The sequence below is a fragment of the Natator depressus genome, chromosome 26 (genome assembly GCF_965152275.1).
Source record: "Natator depressus isolate rNatDep1 chromosome 26, rNatDep2.hap1, whole genome shotgun sequence".
NCBI classification, from domain to species: domain Eukaryota; kingdom Metazoa; phylum Chordata; order Testudines; family Cheloniidae; genus Natator; species Natator depressus.
In genome coordinates this window covers 12,643,466-12,667,191 of record NC_134259.1, presented here as the reverse complement: position 1 = coordinate 12,667,191, position 23,726 = coordinate 12,643,466, and the positions used below count along the sequence as shown (strand labels likewise).

Genomic DNA, 23,726 nt, shown 5'->3' with positions numbered 1-23,726 from the left:
TTTTTTGAAATAGAGTGACCAGAATGTGACGCTATATTCAAGATGTGGGCATACCATGGATTTATATAGTGGCCTTGTGATATTTTCTGTCTTTTTATCTATCCCTTTCCTAATGGTTCCTAGCCTTCTGTTAACTTATTTGACTGCAGCTGCACATTGAGTGGATGTTTTCAGAGAACTATCCACAATGACTCCAAGATCTTTCTTGAGCGGTAACAGCTAATTTAGACCCCATCATTTTCTATGTATAGTTGGGATTATGTATTCCAATGTGCGTTACTTTGCGCTTATCAACATTGAATTTCATCTGCCATTTTGTTGCCCAGTTGTTTGAGATCCTTTTATAGCTCTTCGCAGTCTGCTTTGGACTTACCTACCCTCAGTAATTTTGTATCCTCTGCAAACTTTGCTGTCTCACTGTTTACCCCCTTTTCCAGATCTTCTATGAATATGTTGAATAGCACAGGTCCCAGTCTAGATCCCGCCATTTACCACTTTCCATTGGGAAAATTGACCATTTATTCTTACCCCTTTGCTTCCTGTGTTTTAAACCATTACTAAACCACGAGAAGATTTGCTTTGCTTTACTTAAGAGCCTTTGGTGTGGGATTTTGTCAAAGGTTTTCTGAAAGTCCAAGTCCACTATATCCACTGGCTCACCCTTGTCCACGTGCTTATTGATACCCTCAAACAATTCCAATAGGTTGGTGAGGTGTGATTTCCCTTTACAAAAGCCCTGTTGACTTGGTGCATCGCCGGCTTTCATTTGATACCTTGCAGGACACTTTCTGGATAACCAGGATAACCCCAGTGTGTTAGATGTAATGAGTATGTCGGGGCCTGACAAGAGTTGCTGACGCAGACTTGTGAGCCACCAGTGGGCCTCTGGGTCACTCCTGTGAAGGGTGTACTGGAAGGCAGGACCAACTTTTCATCCAGGGGAAGAGAGCAGCACACAGACACCTCTGCCCCAGTGCCTTGTGGTCCCTTTCACAGCACCAGGTGGAGGGGCTGAGAATCTGGAAAAGAGCAACGCACAGAGAATTCCAAATGCTTATGGTTTGTCATCCTCCCATTGCACTGAGCTGTTGCCTGAATGGGGAGTGTTTTAAATGCCTTCGGAGCTGGATTCGGGTCTCCGTTACCCCGTTGTCAATCCAGCGTCACCACTGTTGGAATCCGTGCAGTTCCACCAGAGTTACACCAGTCTGAGATCAGAATCCAGCCCTGAGCGAGCTGCCATCCTGCCCCTTCAGCCCCAAGCCAACCTCCGCTCAGGCTCCGGGGTGGTTGAAGCAGCTCAGCGACAGTGCAAGGCAGCCCATCTCCCTTGGCAGCATCCAGCCAAGACAATCGCAGACAAGTGCAGCCAGCATGAAGGGGGCAAGGCAGGCCAGCTGGCTGAATAGCAGCGAGCGTGGGAGCTGGAGGGGAGCAGGTGGGGTAGGGAGGGCTGGGGCGGGCAGGGGGGTTTGTGTGCCAGGGTGCCTCTCTCTGCTAATCGGCTCTCCGCAGAGCTCATAAAAATGCACAGCACTCAGCCAGCCTATGCAAATCCCGTAGCATCTGGGGGGCTGCAGGGCTGTTTAGTTTGTGATGACTGTTGCAGGCCAGTTCAGGGCTGGCGTGAGGTTGTAAAGCAGGGTCTGGTCTTTCAGGGTTAAAATGCTGCCTTAAGAACTCCTCCATGTTTTATTACTCCTGTCCTGCTGGCGTTGAGGTTGGGGAATGCTTTGCTGAGCGCTTCCCCAGGGGGTGGGATGCAGTGGTAGAGGTGGCTTTCAATGCCTTGAGACCCTCATAAAACTGAGCTCCTTGTATGCTTTTAAGGGGGAATCGGTGCTGGATTGTCTGTCCTGGAGAGTGATGTCCTCTGTCCACGGGGGACAGTGGCAATATAGACTTCTCCAGCCATTGTCACTAAACCGGAGGTGGAACCGCTAGGGGTGAGCAGAGAGTTTATGATAACCAGGACTGGATTCTCTGATCCAGGAGCTCCCTTTCAGTCCTAGGTTGCTGCAGTTAAACATACACGGCCGTCTCTCTGCCGAGATTTCCGATGCAGCGTCGGACGTGCCGCTCCATTATACGGACTTCACAGGGTTTTCAGAGTTCGTATGACAGCAGCGCCTAGAGGTCGCAAGATCAGGACTCCCTTGCTCTGGGTGCTGTGCCTGTGCATGGGAAGAGACAGCACTTGCCGCAAAGAGCTTGCAGTCTAATTAGACAAGACAGGCAAAAGATGGGAGGGGAAACCGAGGCACAACTCATTGCATGTAATTCTCTCCAACATCATGACAGCTGTGCCTGGATTCCCGGCAACAGCACCCGGAGGAAGCAGAGGGAAGAATCCTCATTGTACCTTGACAGTGCTCACAGCCACCCACTCCTGCTGTGAATTGGTATGGCTAGAAAATCCCGAGGAATATTGGTACAACACAGCTCGTTAGCCCAGGGCGAGATGTGGCACAAGGTTTTATTGGTTTTTGGCTAGGTGCGGGGCAGTGGCCAGAACAGGGACGGGGCACCATCCATCCGCTTTACAGACATTAATGAGTTGAGCCTCACAACCCACCTGCACTATTGTTTCCTTTTTTAAAGGTGAGGAAACTGAGGCATGGGGAAGGGACATGATTTGCCCAAGGTCACCCAGCAAGTTAGTGGGGAAGATGTGAAGTTAACCAATAGTTCTGACTCCTAGCCCCCCACTCCCTAACCAGTCAGTGACTCAGCCCGCCCTCCCTGGTGTCTCAGGGGGGCTCTGGAGAACCAGAGAGCTGTGCTCAGTGCGGATAGTTTTGACTGACTGGAGAATTTGGCATTATGCCTTTCCTTCCTCTGGTTTCCTCTGTTTATATCCTAGCTCTTCTCTTCTCTTTCTGCATGTCTGTGTGAAAGCAGGATCCCTCCTGCTTTGCTGTCTTTGGCCTCTCTCCTTTTACCTGGACTTTGACACCACGTGGGTGGAGATCTGTTTTCCCATGATTGAAATTGCAGGGGAAGTTTTCAGCAAGGCAGAGTCTAATGACCAAAGTTGGTTTTTGGCCAGGATTCCTAACTCCTAGCCTTGTAGAACGGCACCATGGGATCATTAATGACCAGGTTCTCAGTTTTACAGTACATCCCCATCTCGCCACCACACTGGGACAGGTTTCAGGTTCTGGCCGTGGCCTGGAGTCCCCCCTCCCAATTTCTGAGGACTTCCTAAAATGGTTTTCTCTTCTCCTTTGCTGTGTGAAAGACCCAGCAAACTGCAGAGGGAAACTGATCATATAGGGACAACAGTGAAACTGCCTGTACCCTAAGTGCTGTCCAGTGTGTAAAGGAAACAGACTGAAAAGATTAGCGAGAACTATTTTTCCTAGCCCTCTGATCTCCTTCAGTTAACAGGGACCGTGCGTGTTACAGTAACAGGGGAACTGTTTTCAGACAGACGTGTGGGTCTGAAATTGATCATGTCATTTCACACGGAATGCCAAGGGCTCTGTCTGAAAACGGCTCTGGTGGTGGTGATTTTGGATGCGGGGGAGGCAGTGTGGACAGCATGCTGGACTGGAACTCAGGACGCCTGGATTCTGTTCCCAGCTCCGTCACTGCCCTGGGGCAACCCACTGTGCAGGGCCATCCCTAGCAATTCTGGGGCCCTATGCAGGCCTCCTGGGGGGGTGGGCTGGCTTGGGGGGCAGGGGGGAACCACCCCCCCCCCCCCAGCACTACCGGCAGCATGGTTGGGGCCGGGTCGCTGCACTTCCTGCCGCTGGTGAGTGCATGTCCAGCCCGGCTGCACTCCTTAGGGAAGTGGGGGCAGGGCTGTTGCGGGAAGAGCTGGAGCAGGGGCTGGTGCCCCACGCAGCTGCATACTTTGCGTATGGGTAAGGACGGCCCTGTCTCTGTGCCTCTGTAGAATGAGGATAAGCATACTGGCCTCTGTTGTGAAGCACTTTGCGAGCGAGCGATGGGAGGAGCTAGGTAGCCGTATTGTAAGCTAGTAGATCTGATGGACAGAGCAGGGCTGAATGGCAAAAGGCTTTAAAGGCAAAGGCCAAGATTTATGTTGGGAGGGGGTGGCAGAGAGGGAGTCAGTGGAGGGATGCCAAGAAGGGGATGATGTGGTTGGAGTCGTGAGCCAGGAAGATTGTCCTGACCTGTGATTTTTTGCATGGACTTGAGGCACTGTGGCTGGCATGTAAGGTGGAACAGTGGAGATTACAGTAGTGGCACCAAAGAGGATGGAGACCTGGGCAAGAGCCTCTTGGGTTGTTTATTGGAGGACCATTGAAGAGACTCTGATCCTAACCCCATTGGTACTTGCTTTCCTTTTCTGATAGTTCAGTGGTTGACACCAGCAGGCTGGGGCTGTCTAAGATAGTAAAGGGGAGTCATTATTGATGTAGGGCTAAAGCAAGCTGTTGCTGAACACACTGTGTTACAGGCATGTGGGGCCGGGCCAACCGTGGGGGAGACGTGGAGAGGGAGCAGGACTTAGAGCGGCCTGTGCTACACAGGTGGTCAGACCAGATGATCTGGTTGGCCCTTCTGGCCTTCAACGCTATGAAGCTCTAAGTTTCCTCCCTGCTTCCTTCCCTGCTGAAGTGACTTCCTGCAGCTCTTCACTGGATGCACTCCCTTCCAAGCCAGCATAGCGCGGCTGGCCAGTGTATTGCGGGTATGGGGGGGCGGGTGTCAGTCCACGGTTCATGCCCTTGCCTGTTTAGGAGAGAGCCAAGCATGCAGCCTCCCAGCGGCCATGAAGAGAGCTCTGATGCATCCCTACGGGGGCCTCGATGGGTTTATCCCGCTTGACTGTAGTTCTCGTAGACCGAGCCTCAGTTTGCACCCAGCTGAATGTAATGTATTTCCAAGGGGCCTCTCACGGTGCTGTAGGGGTGTGTACCCCATGTATTAACCAAATGCACCACCTTACCCACTGCACCAAGATCCTCCATCGAAGCCCTTCCCAGGCCACCGAGCAGAGGGCTCGCTCTCCCTCGCCTCAGGAGAAGGGCTGGGAAGACAAGGTAATTAATGGCCAGCATAGGTGAGCTCTGGTGCCCTCTGTGACTGGTTCGGTCACAGAGACCCCCTTGGGACTGTCACCTGATGTGCTGGATTTACCTCTGAGCCCGTTTTCCCTGCTAGCTTGGGACTCCAGAACCCTGCCTTGTTGAGCCAGACACGCCAGTCTGCTGCAACACAGACGCAAGGTCTAGATCACGCCCCCAAAACTGCAGACTTAACTGAAAACCACTCAGTAAGTCACCTGTCTCCAGCACCCAGACACCCAGCTCCCAATGGGATCCAAACCCCAAATAAATCCGTTTTAATGTGTATGAAGCTTATACAGGGTAGACTCATAAATTGTCCACTCGCTATAACGCTGATAGATATGCACAGCTGTTTGCTCCCCCAGGTATTAATCACTGACTCTGGGTTTATCAATAAACAAAAGTGATTTTATTAAGTATAAAAAGTAGGATTTAACTAGTTCTAAGTAATAACAGACAGAACAAAGTAAGTTACCAAGCAAAATAAAACAAAACACGCAATTCTAAGCCTTAATACGTTAAGAAACTGATTACAGGTAAATCTCACCCTCAGACATGTTCCAATAAGCTTCTTTCACAGACTGGACTTCTTCCTAGTCTGGGCCCAATCCTTTCCCCCGGTACAGTCCTTGTTAGTTCCAGCAGGCATCTTAGGTGAAAAGCTGGGGTTTTCTCATGACTGGAACCCCCCCTTGTCCTGCTTCACCCCCTTTTATAGCTTTGGCACAAGGCAGAAATCTTTTGTCTTTCTGGGTCCCCACCCCTCCTTCTAAATGGGAAAGTACCAGGTTTAAGATGGATTCCAGTTCAAGTGACATGATCACATGTCACTGAAAGACCTTATTCTGGCCAACATGTACACAGGAAGGCTTGCAGGTAAACAAACAATTTACAACCAATTGTCCTATGCAATGGGAGCCATTAAGATTCTAAACCACCATTAATGGCCCACACTTTGCATAATTACAATAGGACCTCAGAGTCATACTTTATATTTCTAGCTTCAGATAAAAGGATGATACCTTCATACAAATAGCATGACCACACTCAGTAGATTATAAGCTTTGTAATGATGCCTTACAAGAGACCTTTTGCATAAAGCATATTCCAGTTACATCATATTCACACTCATAAGCATATTTCCATAAAACATGATGGAGTGCAACATCACACCCTCCTTAACCCAAATGAGTATCCTGCTCCAGGGGTCTCTTTGGAGAGCTTCTGTGGGATGGCAAGACAAGCAGGTGTGCAGACAGGCAGCTGCTGCCTCCCCTTGCATTAAGGGATGCCCCAGTTTAATGCGGGAGGAGGAGGTAGTGAAATATTGATAGTACGTGGTGCTTGCCTGTTATCTGTTACCGTGTGGCATGAGATCACCCCATGAGATAATACAAAGGGCTTGAATTGTCATTGTTGTGGACAGTCATTTACACCAGGGCAAGGAGGGTGTAAAACAGTTCTCTTCTGATCCCCATGTGGCACGGGAGGTAAATTGACTGCAGAAGGTGCAGAATAAAGAATCAGGCCCTAAATCTGTGTCAATTGCTCAGCACTGCCAGACAGAAAACAAGCCCCACTGAAGCATCTGCTAACTAGCTCTTCTTCCACAGATGAAGGCTGGTTGCCTGTTCCCCACCATCTAATAGTAACTGTGATGGCCCAGGCTGAAATATCTATTTTTAATTATCTCTGTATTGGTTCTTTATCATTCAAATAGCCCAGCACTCCCTCTGAGCATGGTCAGAGCCAGGACAATCACGTTTCAGAGAAAAGAAGGCCAGCTGCATTTACACTCAACAGAGTAACCAAAAGAGCAAATCACATTAGCAGCAGCTTGCAAACTTTAAAAAAAAAAAAAAAAAAAAAAAAAAAAAGCCAGCCAGGACTCTGGCCCCCATCACAGCCTGGTTGCTGTTTGTTCCAGGAACGAAGTTGGGGAGGGGGCGGTGTGGTTTACAAGCCACTGATCAGGCCTCTGTAGTGGAAGGACAAAGTCCCTGGCTCCGCGCTGAATACTGCCTGGAAAGCTCAAGTCTGGAATAACTGAACCGTACCAAGGGGAATGAAGCATCTGGGGATATTAGGGTCTGATCTGACGAGGTGCTGCTGAATGCCCTCAAATCCTAATTGTTTTAAACAACACTAGCTGGTAAAATTGACTGATGTGCCCATGACTGATGGTGGTAAAACTGACTGATGGTAAAATTGACTGATGGTGATTATTTTATAGGACACCCACAGAAGCCAATCCCCTGTTCTTTGTCTGGGCTCTTTGGACCCATCCTCCAGCTTGCTCCTGTAGGGGAGGGGAGTCCTGGTTGGGATGGTCTTTGAGCACTTTCCTCACATGGGGGGACCAGAGTCGCAGCTGGTGTAACGTGAGCTCAATGGAGCAGAAGGTTTGGCCCAGGGAACCCATGCGGAACAAGTGCTCCAGCCCATCAGAATCTTACCCTGCAGCCACGCACCACTCAGCAGCAGCGTTGGTAGTGGAGTGTGTGCATCTGTGATTACGTGCATTTGCTCCGTTCTAGATTTTGCAGAGGTTTTAAGGCCAGAAAGGACCAGGAGGATCGTCTAGTCTGACCTACTTGGCTGCTGTCTCAGCAGAGAGGCCAAAGATCAAATGGTCGTAGGATTTCCCTCCACGGCTGCTGGTTTTGGGCTTCCTCAAGTTTTGGTATCCAAAGGTACTGAGGAAATGCAACTCTAGCTAAGGCAGTGGAAGTGGAGGTTTGCTCCAGGGGTCTCAAGTTGAGCTTCCGGTAGTAGGGGACACTTTTTGAAAATGTAGGTCTTACTTGTTCTATTCTTAAGGGTCTTTGCAGGGAATCTCTCCCTTTGGAGCACATACCCTTTTCTGTTGCTGCTCCCGCCATCTGAAGAGAGAATCTCCTGGAGGGTTTGGGACATTTGGTTATCATGGAAGTTATAAGGCCATAAACAAATACAATACCCACATTTCTGCTCACTGCCCAGCACTGAAATCTCACAGAGAAGCTTTCAAAGTACTAAGACCCTTTTCCCATGAGAATTTCTTCACTAACAAGGTACTAGCAAGAGAAGTAAGAAAATATACCCATATACAACAGTGGGCTGTAAATAAGCGGTTACCACCCAAGAAAGATCTTGGAGTCACCGTAGATAGTTCTCTGAAAACTTCTGCTCATTGAGCAGCCGTGGTCAAAAAGGCCAACTGTATGGTAGGAACTATTAGGAAAGAGAGAGAAGATATGACTGAAAATATCTTAATGTCACTCTATAAATCCATGGTGAGCACCTTGAATACAGCATCCAGTTCTGGTTGCCCCATCTCTAAAAGGATAGAGTGGAAGTGGAAAAGGTTCAAAGAAGGGTGACACAGCTGATCAAGGGTAGGAAATGGGTTCCATACTAGGGGACGCTAAAAAGATACAGGCTGGTCAGCTTAGAAAAGAGACAACGGAAGGGGGATATGGTGGTCTGTAAAATCATGGATGATGTGGAGAAAGTGAACACGGAAGTGTTATTTACTGCTTCACATAACACAGGAGCTAGGAGTCACCTCGTGAAATTAATAGGCAGCAGGTTAAATACAAATAAGAGGAAATACTTTTTCACACAATGCACAATTAACCTGTGGAACTCATTGCCAGGGGATGTTGTGAAGGCCAAAAGTATAATTGGGTTAAAAAAAGAACAAGATTAGTTCATGGAGGACAGGGCCGTCAATGGCTATTAGCCAAGATGGCCAGGGAAACAACTCCATGCTCTAGGTAACCATAAACCTATGGTTACCAGAAACCGGGAGTGGAAATGGGAGTGGATCACTCCATACTTCCCCTAGTCTGTACACTCCCTCTAAAGCTCTGGTACTGGCCACTGTTGGAGGCAGGATATTGAGCTAGCTGGACGAATGGTCAGACCCAGTGTGGCAGCTCTCATGTTATACAAGAGACTGGGATCTGCAGAATGGTCTCCAAATAAAATGTGCACCTGTCAGTTGCTCTTTAAACACACACCTTTAAGGCTAATGAATTTTACTTTCATTTTTCTTCTGTCTGCAAAAATCCATAGGGGTATGTGAGGTAATATCTTTTATTGAACCAACTTAAAAGTTCAAACAAATTAGTTCTAGGAGCACAATGCACAAGAGCGCCCTGCATTAACAAAAATGGTTGTAATCCATCACTAAAAATAATGCTTGGTCCTACAATAACAAGCTAGTGTAACCCTACAATAACAAACAGATGTAACCCTACCAGAACTGACCCACCATTCTGTTTCATGATTTTGATTCCTGGGTACAAACGATGTTTTGGGTAGTTGAAGATTATTTGGTCATGAAGGGTTGGTAAATTCAAAGTAGTGGGAGGAAGGGTGCTCGTAAGAGGGATTCTGGGTTCAACTCCGGGCTCTGATACATGCACCCTGTGTGACCTTGGCATGTCACTCAGAGGGAAGTTTTCAAAGGCACAAATGGCAGGTTGATGCCTGACTCCCCTTGAGTTTCAATGAGAATTAGGACTGGCTCGGCACCGTAGGAGTGAGCAGGTGTTTTGCCACTGACTTCATTGAGAGCAGGATCAGGGTTTATGGTGCCTTTGAAAACTCTGCTCCTGAATTACGATGATTTTAATTAGCAGTGTTTGTATTTTGGTAGTGCTGAGAGGTCTCAATCAGTGATCAGGTCCCCATTGTGCTAGGTGTTACACACACTGAGAACAAAAATCTTTGTCTCAGTTACTCCCATCTGTACAATAATACTCCCTTTGTCTATCGTGTCTATTTAGATTACCAACTCTTTGGGGAGAGCGCCTCTCTCGCTGTTAGGATAGCCCTTAGCCCAGTGCGGTTCTCATCTTGGCTGGAACCACTAAGTGCTAATGTTGTAGAAATAATACTAATCATTGTTATTTAAAAGCCTGCTTTTTAGAAACAAGCTAAACCCTACAATAACAAAGTCACATGCACATGACAGGAGGAGAAATGGTTTGGTGAGGAAACAGGCTTTAGCTTACTATAAACAAAGTAGCAAGCAGTGATGTTAGGCCAATATTTTAAAAATTGACTAGTGATTCCGGGTGCCTCATTTTTTGGAGTGCTCAACTCAAGACACCTTAAAAGGGGGCAGTTTCAGAAAGTGCTGAGCACCCAGCCCAGGGAAAGTCCAGCCCCTTTAAGGGATCTCAAGCTGGGCAATCGAAAATTGAGGCATCCGAAATCACTAGTCACTTTTGAAAATCTCAGCCTTGAAGATCACTCCCCATACCACCTAGAACCCGACATTCTAGTAATGTTCTGAGCTGAAAAGGCTTGAGCCAGTCATGGCTGAAACCTACTTAAACTTGTGGTTCATCTTTCTCTCCACGAGGGTGTGGAAATTAGTAACACAGCATCCGTAGCCAACTCACAAAATGATTGGCTGAAACCGATTCTGGAAACCAACACTGAAAGGTATTAATGCTTTGCAAATCGGTGGGAATTCTGAACAATATGTACAGTCCAGCTGCTCCTGGAGTTCTCTGGCCTGTGTTGTACAGGAGGTCAGATTAGATGAACGCAGTGGTCCCTTCTGGCCTTGGAATCTATGATGAAGCTTTGCTGTGAGTCAGGCAAAAGGAGAGCTTTGAAATCAGAATTTTAATTTAGGGTGAATTTGTATACGTCTTCCCCAAATCCTCTGGAAGCAGAAATGACTGAATCGGTGAAGATGCTGCCTTCTTCCATACAGGTGCTTGATTCTTTCGTGCATGCTTTAGGGGTAGCCAGCTGGCATGGAGACATTCCAAAATAGCAGCATTTGTTTGCAACGAAGCGAAAAAGTCACTTCCCAAATCTGTTCGCCTCTCATTTGGATCGTCTCTAACAATGTTCCCGCCGGGTGGTGATGCCAGGTGTAATGTTGCCTCAGTTTGGCCTCTCTGATCTTTGAGGCTGAGTCCACTCTGCGTGTGCTCAGAGGGTAATTGTACTCCGGAAAAGGAAGCAATTTGCAACCTCTTGTTTAGAAACAGGAAATAGAATTTGGAGTGGTCCCGATTTCTTGCTGAGAGACAGAATTATGGACGTTCTTTCCTGCTCTTACTAATCCAAATGCTTAGACGTTCCTTGCAAATCTGGAAAATGGAAAGTACTTTTTCTTTGGCACTGGGGCAGGTAAATCTCTTCTGAACGCAAGTGAACCTGATAGATCCAGCATTTCTGAGAGCGGCGTGTACCGGGGAACAATCTCCTAGAGTTGTTAGATTTTTCTCCTCTTGCCAGATGATTTGGTAGGTCATTGTGATTGATAAACATTTTCTTGGGTTGTATCTTTATATATTTTTGCTGTTACATTTTCATCCTGAATATTTCTAAGTGCTAAAATAGTTTTTTTCCTGCATTTGGGCACCATCACATTTGGAATAGCTGAAGACAGATCATAAAACATATTTCCGTTCAGATTAGTTTTAAAATTATTTATATTTTTAGATGTTTTGAGTGTAATCTCATGTAACCAGGATCTCTCTTTCTTAATCTGTTTATATCTATCTGCATGTCTTAATCTAGCTATAAATCTATCATTTTTCTCCTCTATTTATCTGACTGTCTCGCTATCTTTATTTTTTCCTGTCTTAATAGATTTCTCTCTCATTTTTCCAGAATATTAGTCATTGCAGTAGCTAGTTGCTGGGCCCCTGACAGTGTCACTTGAATTTGCAGTATATATTGGGTTTCCCAATTTAAAGTAAGTAAATAATTTAAATCAGAAGGATGCTGGATTGAAAATACTTTTTCTTTTTTTTTTTTTTTTGGCTGTGTGGTAGAAAGACGATAGTGAAATTAATAGTAAGAGACACTGTCCCCCCTTTCCCTTGCAAACATGCAGAGACACTATATCGCTGTCCCCAATTGAAGTAGTCACCTTGAGGGAGAAACTGAAGTTTTGACAAAACCAAGTTGTTTGGCTTTTTCTGGCAAAAAGCTTTTAGGGCCCGATTTTTATAGGTATTTGGACACCCAATGCCTATAAAAAAAAAACCAATGGGAGTTAGGCACCTAAATACCTTTAAAAGGCTGGCCCTTAGGCCTGGTCTACACTACAGAGGTAGGTTGATGTAAACTGCCATGCACTGACCTGCTGGGCATGTGTCTACACGTAAATTTGTCTCCCACTGATGTAAGCTCTCCATTATACGACATAGTAACAGCACCTCCTCGAGCGGCGTTGAATCATGGTCAATGTCCTGAAGTCAACGCAGCACTGCTGCAGATACTGTGTTACATATGTTGACCCTCGCAGATTTCCAGCAGCTGTCCCACAATGTCACACACTGATCACTCTGGTCACAATTGTTAATTCCACTGCCCAGGGGGTCACAGAGACCAGAAGCCTCCTCCCACCAAAACCCCAAGAATTTTTGAAATACCTTTTCTTGATTGCCCCGCTTGGCGAGTGCACCTAGCAGCTTTCCATGGTTATGCGCAAGGGCCCAGCTGACCATGCTGGCTACGCAATCCAGACGCACTCCCACCTGGAGTAGACAGGAGATATTGGATCTCCTGGGCCTGTGGGAAGAAGAGGCTTGGTAGGCACAGCTAAGGACCAGCCATAGAAATGTGAAGATCTCCAAGCAGATTGCACGGGGGATGCAGGAGACGGAGTATGACAGGGATCAGCAGCTGTGCCACGTGAAAGCAAAGGAACTGCAGCAGGCAAACCAGAAGGGCGGAGAGGCCGACAGTCAATCCAGTGCCGAGCCGCAGACCTGCTTTTACAAAGAGCTGCATGCCATATTTGGCGGAGACCTCCCCATGCACCACCCTGGGTACCGCCGTGGAGCCCGAGACAGAGGCCCCTGGCGTGAACAGTGAGGATGAAGAGGATGAAGGACATGTGCCCGGGAGGCCCAGCTATGCCAAGAGCCAGGATCTTTTTGAGACTTCACCATAGTCCAGTCGGTCCCAGCTGTCAAGCCTGATGCAAGGGAAGGAACCTCAGGTAAGAGAGTAAATTTATTTCCCATTACAGCGATGATGCCCCCAACTTAACAGGACAAAGCTATCGACTTTTCCTTAATGTACGTGTGCTAGACTAGGTAGCGATACAACAAAGAGGTAGTATAGTTATCTGCTTTTCATTCCCCTCTAGAGTTAGACGAGTGGATGGAGGGGGATTGTCACGCGTAGCAGTGTGTGTCTGTACACAGGGATGGGTCTTGAATCCTCCCAAGAGATCTTGAGGAAAGGTTTCTAGGGCCGACAGCCTTATTTCCCCCTCTGCGGTAGGGTGCTTTCCTACGCCTGTCAGTGATAACTTCAGCAGGCACCGTTGCAGTACGCACGCTTGCAGCACATGGGCCTTGGGAATGCAAGCTGCAGCTGTGCTCTCTGTGCCTTTGTTACCCTTGGGAGTGGGATATCAGCTCAGATCGCCCCAGCCTGTGAAAAATGGTGCCAGTATTCAGCGCCATTGCCCTGTACTCATAGTTTCATGCAACCGAGCAATACCCTCCTCATTTCCCTCAAGTGCGGTGCCTGGTGCTGTGCACAAACACTTGGAAGCAGACTGTCAATCAGGAGGTCTTGCTTAAACCATCCGGGGAGCATGGGAAGTGAGTTCAGAAACTTAACTTTCACTTTCTGTTTCACGTACTGACAGCAGTACCTTTGTGTGTTCTATCTGCCGCTGCGGCCGTTGTGGCCTTCGGGGGTTCCCCCTCTACACCTGTGGAACGCTTGAGTCAGAGAAAGAAGAGGACTCAGGATGACATGTTCGGCAAGATCCTGCAAGCCAGCGCTGCATCAGACTGTGAGCAGAGGGCCTGGAGGGTGAATATTACAGTCTGGATGGAGAGGGAAAGAACAGACAGGAGAAGATCCAGGAGTCCCAGCAGGCAAAGGAGAGGGAGATGCACCAGGGGCTTCTCCTACCACTCCACACTAAGGACAACCACAGTATCGCATACGCTGACCTTTGAGAGCCAAGGTTGATGTATGACTAGCTAAAGTGAACATGAATGTTCCTTCCTCTTCTTTAAACTCTGATCCATAAATTTATTAAGGTTTTAATATATTTGCTTTTAACTTGCACAGAATTTCTGCTGAACTGTTTTTGTGAGTCAATTAAACTCTGTTGTTTGGAGAATAATTCATGTTTATTAATCCCAACGTATGATGCAGAATGGCTGATGGTAATGAGGGCACCCACTTACCTGTTATCATACACTGTGACAGCTCATCGGATCAGTGACACACAGTGTAATGTTCATAAATGTACAGCAAGCACCGCAAAATTCAGTGTTATGTTCATAGATGTGTACCAAGCACTGCACAATTCCTAACAGGCCCCCAGACTGCAGGGCTGAGTAGAGCACAGTCGACCACGACACATTACTGGGGCTCATTGATAAAGTGCTCTTTCAAAGCCTCTCTGAGCTGGGTGGCTCCACATTGAGGTCTTCTAATAGCCCTTGTGTGTGGTTGTTCAAACTCATCAGACAGCTGCTCCACCTGCACCCTCTGCCCCAGCAGCAACTTTTACCCCTTTGTGTCTCAGATATTATGCAGGACGCTGTAGGCAGCTCTAACCACTGGGATATTTTTCCTCACAGAAAATATCTGGTGAGTAAACAACGTCAGCGTCCCTTCAGCCTACCAAAAGCACATTCAGCTGTCATCCTGCACTGGCAGTTGAATCTTCCCTTGGTGCTGCCAAGGTGCCCAGTGTACAGCTTCATGAGCAAGGATAGGCTGGATCCCCCAGGATCACGATGGGCATTTCAACATCGCCAATGGTAATCTGCTGGTCATGAAAGAAAATCCCTGCTTTTAGCTTTCTGAATAGTTCTGTGTTCTTAAAGATGCAAGCGTCACGCACCTTCCCTGACCAGCCAACACTGATGTCAGTGAAGTGTTTCCAGTGATCAACCAGCACTTGCATAACCATAGAAAAATAGCCCTTCCTGTTGATGTACTCTCTGGCAAAGTGGGCTGATGCCAAAATAGGGATATGCGTGCCGGCTATTATTCCACCACAGTTTGGGAACCCCATTGCTGCAAATCTACTATGTCCTGCACATTGCTGAGAGTCACAGTCCTGCAGAGCAGGAGACAGTTAATGGCCTTGCACACGTGCATGACAACAGCCCCCACTGTAGATTTTCCAACTTCAAAATGATTTTCCCGTTGACCTGTAGCAGTCCAGTGTTGCAAGTTGCCACAGTACGATCGCCACTTGCTTCTCCATTCTCAGTGCAGCCCTCAGTCTGGTGTCTCTGCGCCAGGAGATGGGGATGAGCTTGGCACACAGATCCAGGAATATGGCCTTTCATATCTGAAAGTTCTTTAGCCACTGCTCATCATCCTAAGCCTCCATTACAAAGAGATCCCACCAGTAAGTGCTCGTTACTTGGGTTCAGAAGCGGCACTCCACCATTTGCAGCTGCTCCATGAATACCACCAGCAGTATTGAATTGGTTCGTGCTACGTTACACAGCCGTCTGCCCTCCCAGAAATCACCATTTTCCCCTTTGCTCTTCTTGCGGCTCTGCAAATACCAGAGGATCGCGCATCCTGTTCTTACCGCGCTCGTGACAATAATGCAGAGCTGTACAGCCTCCATGCTTCGGTCAGAGATGATGGACAGCGACAAGTCCGGCACAGGTTCATGGGATTTTCAAAATAGGTGCGACAGTTATGAGACAGAGGTGGCATTATGGGATGGAGAAAGTTGCATGATGGGAACTTGGTCCCACAATCCAAGTCTCCCCTTGCGTGACTCATTTCTGCCCTCACCATACATTGTCAAAACTTCCCAAAAAAGAGTGTGCTGGATGATGGTGAGTTGCACGCTGGGATACCTCCCCGTGGTGCACCGTGCACTGACATGGATGCTCCTGCAGTGCCAACGCAAGGAGCCACGTATGTATGCGCACGAGTGATATACTCGGTGCGGCGGCTGATGTCAACGTCAGTTGCATTGGCAATAGTTTGCCGTGTAGACGTGCCCTTAGACAATAATGCCATGGGCTTGGGGAAACGTGGATCTTGGCACTGCCCCCTGAACTCCAGCGCGCGTGCTGTATCCATGCATTAGCTGTGCCAGGCCAATTCCACCTCCTACACAAAAGCACAACAGAGGAGGAAAAATGTAGAAGTCGGAGCTAATTTTTGGCTCAGCTGGGCCCTGAAATGGCTCTCTAACTCTGGCCATTTCTGCTTCTTCCTGAGTAGTCCCACTACCTACTAGCCCCCAGGTGTCTGGTATCCAGCAACTGCACGAGTCTCTCTTTCTCCCCCTGCTGGTTGGGCTTGAGTTCTGTGTCCCGTCATGCGTGCTGGGGCGGTGAATGTTACAGTGGGTGCCGCCTTTGATCTTGTCGCTCACGGCCAGGATTTCCAAAGAAACTTTGGGATAGAAATTCCCAGCCTACCACCTCTGGTGCCTTCACCTGCTCCCACGGCTTCAGTTATCTCTGCCGGGCCGATGACTCCTGAGCCTGCTAGGCCTCTCTTTCCAGATCTCCTGCTGGATGCCCCACTCTTGCCTCCGACGCCTGGCCCCATTCATCAGTGCCCTGCACCTGGTGGAGTCATTCACAGCCGTGCAAAGAGGGAGTCAGATGATACCAGGCCATTCGGTTGTGGTGGCACATTGCACTGCTGTAGACGGCTCCATGTGGGGTAGGGGCCCACGTCCCTGAACTTCTGATTGTTCCTCCTTGTTCCTCTCCTCCGTTGCCCTTCCAACTTGCTTTCCCATCTCCCAGGTGCTCAGCCAGGGGGTTATCCGTGGCTCTTTTCCCTGCTGTAGCTGGGGCTCTTGCTCAGTTTGGTCCCCTCTTCCCGTCTAGTGTCATCAATTTCTGCCCGTCTCTCACCATTCCCGCAGCTCCGACTCTTGGCCATGTGCTGGTGACCTCTCGGGGTCGGTGGAGTCTCCCAAGTGTACCACTGGTGTATCTGAGAAAGGAATCTGGCCTGCACTCAGATAAATGACCCTCCCGGTGATGTAAGCCAGGAGTAACTCCATTGTAGCGAGTGGGTCAGATGCTCGGTGTAAATGGGGGTAGCTGATCTGCAGTGGTTGAGGCTCTGGCATGTCAGAGTTACACTGGATTAAAGGAAGGGGTATAAACACATATCTTTACCTCTAGGCCGCCCTTCGTGCCTGGATGTGGCATTGAAGGGGATTTTGCTTCTTGCACTCCCTCTGGTGGGCACTTCCTTTGCCCGGATGGTCAGCCCCAACCAGTCCCTTCTCCAGAGTGCCTTGCTTGGTCTTCTGTGGCTCAGTTCAGTCCCATTCTGGGTTCAGCTCTAAACAAAAAAACAAAAAAAGGATCCTTTGCCCCTCCTCAGTTCAACTTCAACTCCTCCCCCTTGTCAAGGTACTGACCCCCTGACTTTTCCCTGCTGGGAATCCAAGTGCCATTTAAGTTAGCCTTCCACCCCTCCTGCGCGTCTGTCTCATTCCCTGGTCTTCATCGACCCTTGCTTGGGACTCCTCTCCACTCTACAGCTAACCCTACTCTTGTCGTTCCGCTTTCTGGCCAGGGCCAAGCCCTGCTACAGGAAGGGACTCTCCCTAGTTCGTCTCTGCCACGCCTGTGCTCTCTCAGCTCCTTGTACAGCCTCGCTGTTCCCACTCTGACCCAAGAGGCAATCGATCACCTCCCAGGTGCAGAGCATAACTAAGTAGGGTCTTTCCCTTGCCTTACAGGTGCCTATGTTTGAGATGAAATAGCACCTGTTTACCCAGCTGGGCAAAGTAGATGGCTTTGGGTCACAGCTGCGTTCTTTGCTCCTGTCTCTCTCCAGCTTCACCTTGATCCCAGGAGGCTGCGAAAAGAGAGAGGGAGAAAATGTTCCATGTGGGCCAGAAAATATAGCAAAATCTGCCCCTGCCAGAGAGCTGGTTAATCCGTGATTTAGAAACCTCTCGTTTTTCTCCCAATATAATCCGGCTTCTCAGCATTCACCAAACAATCTTGTTCCAGCTGATCGGAGGAACCTGACTGCGATGTCTCCAGGCAAGGAACTCATGCATCCTGTGCAGGGCTGGTAGCTGCGTTTGCATCGCTCACCCCTTTTGGTCATTGCCCTCCAGAGGCCGGCTGTATAAGAAAGCAATGAGTGCCAGGCCATGCTTGCTTGATGCAGTGATTGCCTGGCTCTGTACCTGCTTGGTGCTGGGCCATGCCTGAAGCTATTCTGCTGAACCTGAGTTGTGTGTGTGTGTGTGTGTGTGTGTGTGTTATCTTGTTCCATCACATGCCACAAGATTCACTGGGCAGGACTGTCCACTGGTGGGAATTACCGTAGCTGTACCAATTTCAGTGGAGCTCTGCTGATCTGTCCCAGCTGGGGATCGGGCCCGTTGTGTCCAGTTTCAGGAAGGAGGGGTGGATTTGCATGTATCTTCCCCTTGCGGGTTATTGCGAGAAGCTGCTTTTCTCCATGGCTGCATTTAAAGGGCGTGAAGTGCGCTGCGGGCAATCCTGCCAGGAATGGCTGAAAACCTGTTTGTTGTCACTGAGTGAAAAGGGAGGGTGGTTTTGATAGGCGTTGGCTGTGTGTTAAAAGCAGGCACACCTCTGTTTGCTAAGGGCTGGATTGTGCTGCCTTAACTCATGTGAGATATGACCTAGTTCAGCCAGGAGCCCACTGAAGTCACAGGGGAGAAAGGCACTTCTGATGAGGAGTAAGGGTGGCAGAATCTGACCCCTTACAGCACAGATGTGGGAAAGGACTATGCAATTAAGGCACCGCCTTGCTTATCAGCATGGACTTGTGGTTAACAAAGCCCTGGCTGGGATGATTTAGTTGGGGATTGGTCCTGCTTTGAGCAGGGGGTTGGACTAGATGACCTCCTGAGGTCTCTTCCTACCCTAATCTTCTATGATTCTATGATAATACACTAGGCAGGTGCTCTGCAGATCCATGTTCCATTCCTCGCTCTGCTGTATGTGACTTAATATATGTGCGCTTTAGTCCCCAGCTGTAAACTGGGGGTAACAATCCCGCCTTTGTGTGCTTAGATTGTAAGCTCTTTGAGACTAGGGCTGTCCCACTGTGTCTGTACAGCGCCTAGCCCAGAGGCACCTGGATCTAGGTGAGGACCTCTAGGTGCTCCTGTAAACTAAGCAATACTAGTCATAACTTTCTCTGTGCGTACACCCAGAGTTCTGTCTGCTCACTGGAGATGCAAAAGTAAGCATTGCTCTTTCTAACTCTTGCTAGCCCTGCAGTCCTGGGAAAGGAAGCTGAGAGCGATTTCTTATTGTGCATCGTCAACCGAACGCTTGGCTAAGGGCTTGTCTACACCTGGAGTTAATATCAGGACCAGCTGTTGCCCTTTAAATTCATATTTTGCCTTAATCTGAGTTCACTTTCAAGTGTGGACAAACCTCGGGCCTGGTCTACACTGAAAATTTCTATCGACCGAGCTTTAGCACTCAGGGCTCTGCAAAATCCACTGCCCTGAGCGCTGTGGCTGCGCCGATATAACCCACAGTGTATACACAGCTAGGGTGACGGAAGGATGCTTCCCTCAACGTCGCTGCCTCTGCTCGGGAAGGTGGAGTTCCTGCAGCGACAGAAAACGGCGATCGCTCCGTCGCTGTGCCGCCTGTCACGTGAACACGCCCTAAGTGTGGTCGGCTGCAGCTCTGCAAACTCGGTGATCGCACTGAGGCTGCACAGGTGGTGCTGGCAGGCGGGCGTCTTGTGAAGAGCGTGGGGCCGTCCTGATTTCACTAAGGACTTGCATCAGCCTGCAGGATCTGCCTGATTCTGGGGAGGGTAGAGGGGGTTGGCACCGGTTCAAATGAAGTAATTTCCCCCCCCCCTTGTTTTTCCTAGAACAAATAGTGGAGAAAGACGAGGGACCATACTACACCCACCTGGGATCGGGACCAACGGTGGCATCTATCAGGGATCTCATGGAAGAGAGGTATGTCACGAATGGTTTGCAACAAGTGAGACAGGTGGAGTAAAATCCCCCCCCTCCTGTGCAGAGGGCCCCGTGGAAGAGGGGCTATGCTGAATCAGTGCATTCCTTAGCTGCCCCGCCCCTGCCTCCTCCACAGCTGGGGCTGCTCACTTTTCTGCCTTGCAGAGGACCCCCTGGGAAGAGGGGGGCGATTGCAGATGCTTCCAGTGCCCTCTGCTGGTCATGCTGCCGCTGAGGGCCCTGTGCCAGGGGCTGTAGCCACATCATCCCAGGCAGAATCTCACCCACGGGCATCTTCCTGGAAGGCTGGTGTTGTCACCCAAGGTAAAGGCTGATCTGGGCAGCAGAGTGTCCTGCTCTGACGCTGGGCTTGGCGGTGGAGCAAGCGCTGTGTCTGTGCCAGGGCAAACAATTCCTCCAATTTATCAGGCACAGCTAGATTCTTCTTCTGCACCAGGCATGCATGTCACCTCGGCCCACCGCTTCCTCTCCAGCTGGCGTGGTGCTTATGGACAGCGTAAATGGGAAGCCAAAAAGCCGCCCCTCCTGCCCCCATGCTTCCCTCTCCACACGTGTTCTACTCGTGCTTGGATTCACCTGCCTGTTGGTTGCGTTATCCCGGGGTAGCGATGCAGGATGGGGCGTGGGATTTTTGCTCTCCCGGCTAGAGTTCCAGTGAAAGTTGTCCGGGATTGTCTGGGTTTGTGAGCAGTGCCTGGGAGAGGTGGTGGTGAATACAACTTTCACGGGTCCCTGAAGGGTGTGTCTGCACTGCCAGCTGGAGGCGTGAATGCAGCACCGGTGGATACACCTGAGTTATCTTTGATCCAGATCTATGGGGGTGGGGGGCACCCCAGTACGTACCCAAAGTCCCTGGTGGGGAGGGATGCTGCTTCTGGGGGGTTTCACTGCTATTGTTAACTCTAGTGTAGATCGGTCTACGGCACGTACAGCGGTCGCACCTCCGACTGCACGTAACCTAAATCACTGTGGCCTTGGCTAGACCAGGGTTCAGAGTTGGTAGAGGGTATTAGCTGACATATTCTGCCTAACACTCTGGAAAGTCTAGTGAGGGCACGGCACCCTGCCTTGAACACGGGCTAAGGTGGTCAAGGGAAAGCCATGGTGGGAACTAGATGCCTGTGGGAAACCACGCTGGTTAGTCCAGTTGGCTGCAGGGAGTCACTTCGGGCTTGGGTTGGCCAACCGGTTTGCTTTGATTCCCACAGCCAGGGCTGGCAGGGCTGCTGGCAACTCGTGCACTGCCTGGGTGCACATCTGCATGGTACGCCAATGAGTATCGCATGACGAGACGTATCATTTGCCTCCCACAGACAGTTCAACAGCTGCCAAACTAAGCAACCGGCCAAGGGCAAGTCAAAACCTTTCACGGTTACTATTAGTTATGACTGCGGTCAAGTCAGTGAAATTGGCAATAGAAAAGACCAGTGGGGTCACCCAGCCTGTCCTTCTGCCAGGGCAGGATTCTTTCCTACTGTTCGCTCTCCAGTGTAGTCCAGGATTTTTGGCGATGATTGTTTTTTGTCTCAAGCAACAGGGCTCCCGCCCCTTCCTCTGGGGAGACTGTACAATCTCACTGGTCGCCAGAGCCTGCTTGCTGCTAGTTATGTGTAAATTTGTCCGAGTCTGGCAGTGTTAGGTCCTACCGTTAATAGATCTTGCTGTTAGGAAACATTTTTCCCTTTGCTCAATTTCATCAGATAGTGCAGGGTCCTACCACCCAGTTCTACCATCTCCTGCCTTGGTTATTGCACCCCGGACATATTTGTGCAGCTGAGTCGTCTCCAGGCCCACGTCCTCCCCTTTGCAGATTGAAAAGGAGTGGAAGGGACTTACGAGGACAGACGCATGTTGCCTGAGCTGGCTCAGTTCCAGGGTGTTGTTGCTTTTCAGCAGCTGTAATGTGGGGAGTTGGGAGGGAGCAGCTTGCAGATCGCAAGGCGGCTGTGCAGCCGGATGGTCAATGGGAGTTAAATGGGAGATCTCTGCCCATCCATGCACCAGGACCCTGGTTTTTTGGGTGAGTCCCCTGGCTAAGATGTCCTGCTCTTCTCCTGCCTGCACTGAGCATCATTCTCCTCAGCCCCCTACCCATCCCCGGTCAGGAAAATCAAAAGCAGGTGGTGCTGCCTCGATTTCTGAGCCCAGCTTGCCGTGACATGGGGCCATGGGCTCAGCAACAAGCCCTTAGGTTGGGCACCGAAAATCACTAGAGGAAACCCTCAGCCACTGTACACACCTGCCATGGAGGGGCTGCTGGCAGCTGATAGGGGAGCATGTGCGCTCCCTTGCCCCCCTGTCTTGTGTCCCACCAAGGGGCTGGGATGTTTGGACTTGGCAGGGAAGGGTTGGTGTGCTAATCTCAGGCTAATCTAATCGAGCCCTTCAGGACTGGGAACGCAGAGTAAAATCCTGGCCCCATTGCAGGCCAAACTCCCACGGATGTCACTGTGGCCAGGATTTCACCCTGGGGTTGGAGATGGGGACGGTACTAGCCAGGGGGAGGGGATGGGCTTTGCACCAGTTGTGCTCCTCCTGGGTTCTGGATTACTCTAGGGGCCAAAATACCCCCCCCACCTCTCCCCCCTGGCCTAAGCAAACAGGGCCCATCTCAGCCTGGCTCTGGCAAAGCCCAGAATCCTGCTCCAGGCCTGCCCCTATGTTATGCCTTTGGTGGCCCTACACTAATGCCTGCTCGGGTGGGGGGGATTTCTCTCCTAACCTATTGCAGCAGAGGCCCCTGTATGCTGCTGAAGTGGAATGGGGTGTGTGTGTTTTGGGGGGTAGGGTAGATCCCTGCCATAGCGTTGGCGAGTGTTTAACTAATGGGGATGAATGGGCTGGTGTCAGATCTGCTTGTTCTCCATTGTGCAGCACGCAGAAATATGCCTGCAGGGGGGAAAGTGGCAAAGTACCACGCAGGCAGGTGGGGCACAGATTAACTGGGTTACACCCCTGGGATTGAGTCATGGCGCTGAGTCAGCCAGAAATAGAGCGTCACCAGGTTGATGGCATTACGTCACCCACCTTGGAGGCACAGTGATTCACAGGGGAACAGGCATGCTATGGAAAGGAACCCACAACCCCCTGGGGGAGCGAGTAATTACTGACTCCACATGAACCACCCTCATAGCCAACAGACCGTGACTGATCCTGATCCAGAAAGGTACCAAACACTCCTGAGAGGTGTTGACTGACCTCAACTCCCATGCAAGTCAGTAGTGCTTGGCAGGATCGGGCCCCTAATGAGGCATAAATCCTCATTGGCTTGGAGTCTTACCTCTGCCACCAACTGTGTTAAGCAAGCCACATATTAAATCCTCTGTGCCTCAGTTTCCCCATCTTCCTCGCCTCCCAGAGGGTGTTGTGAGGTTGAAGTTAGGGAATCTTTGTGAAGTGAATTGAGGCCCTTGAAAAGAAGGGGGGATGCAAGCGCAAATTATTTTAAAAAGTGAAATCAACAGGCTTTGTTACTTCATGTTCTCAGTCTGGGCTTGTGGGAATTAAATTTCCTGCCCATCAGTCTGTGCAGTGAGCGCCCCCTGTGGATTCTGGAAGCTTTGCAGCTCAGGGCAATAGAAATGCACCCACACTGTTTCAGCAGATAGTCTTTTCATAGCAATAATGTGAAGTTTGATGGTATTTTAACACCTGCCTGCACTTCTAGGTCAAGGGGATACAGCATTTGCAGCTTGGGAATGACTTGAGCGTCAGAACAGCACGTGTCAAGCCAGGCCATG

The 23,726-nt window shown here is 49.7% G+C and overlaps 1 protein-coding gene across 5 annotated transcripts in view; it reads left to right on the top strand.

The window, feature by feature from the left end:
* Positions 1-23,726, top strand: part of TET3 (tet methylcytosine dioxygenase 3) — a 158,517-nt gene that overhangs the window by 102,968 nt on the left and 31,823 nt on the right. For all 5 annotated transcript variants that reach the window (XM_074940006.1, XM_074940007.1, XM_074940009.1 and 2 more), the window contains one exon: positions 19,875-19,965. In XM_074940006.1, coding sequence (XP_074796107.1) covers positions 19,875-19,965 — 91 coding nt within the window. The remainder of the gene's footprint in view (positions 1-19,874; positions 19,966-23,726) is intronic.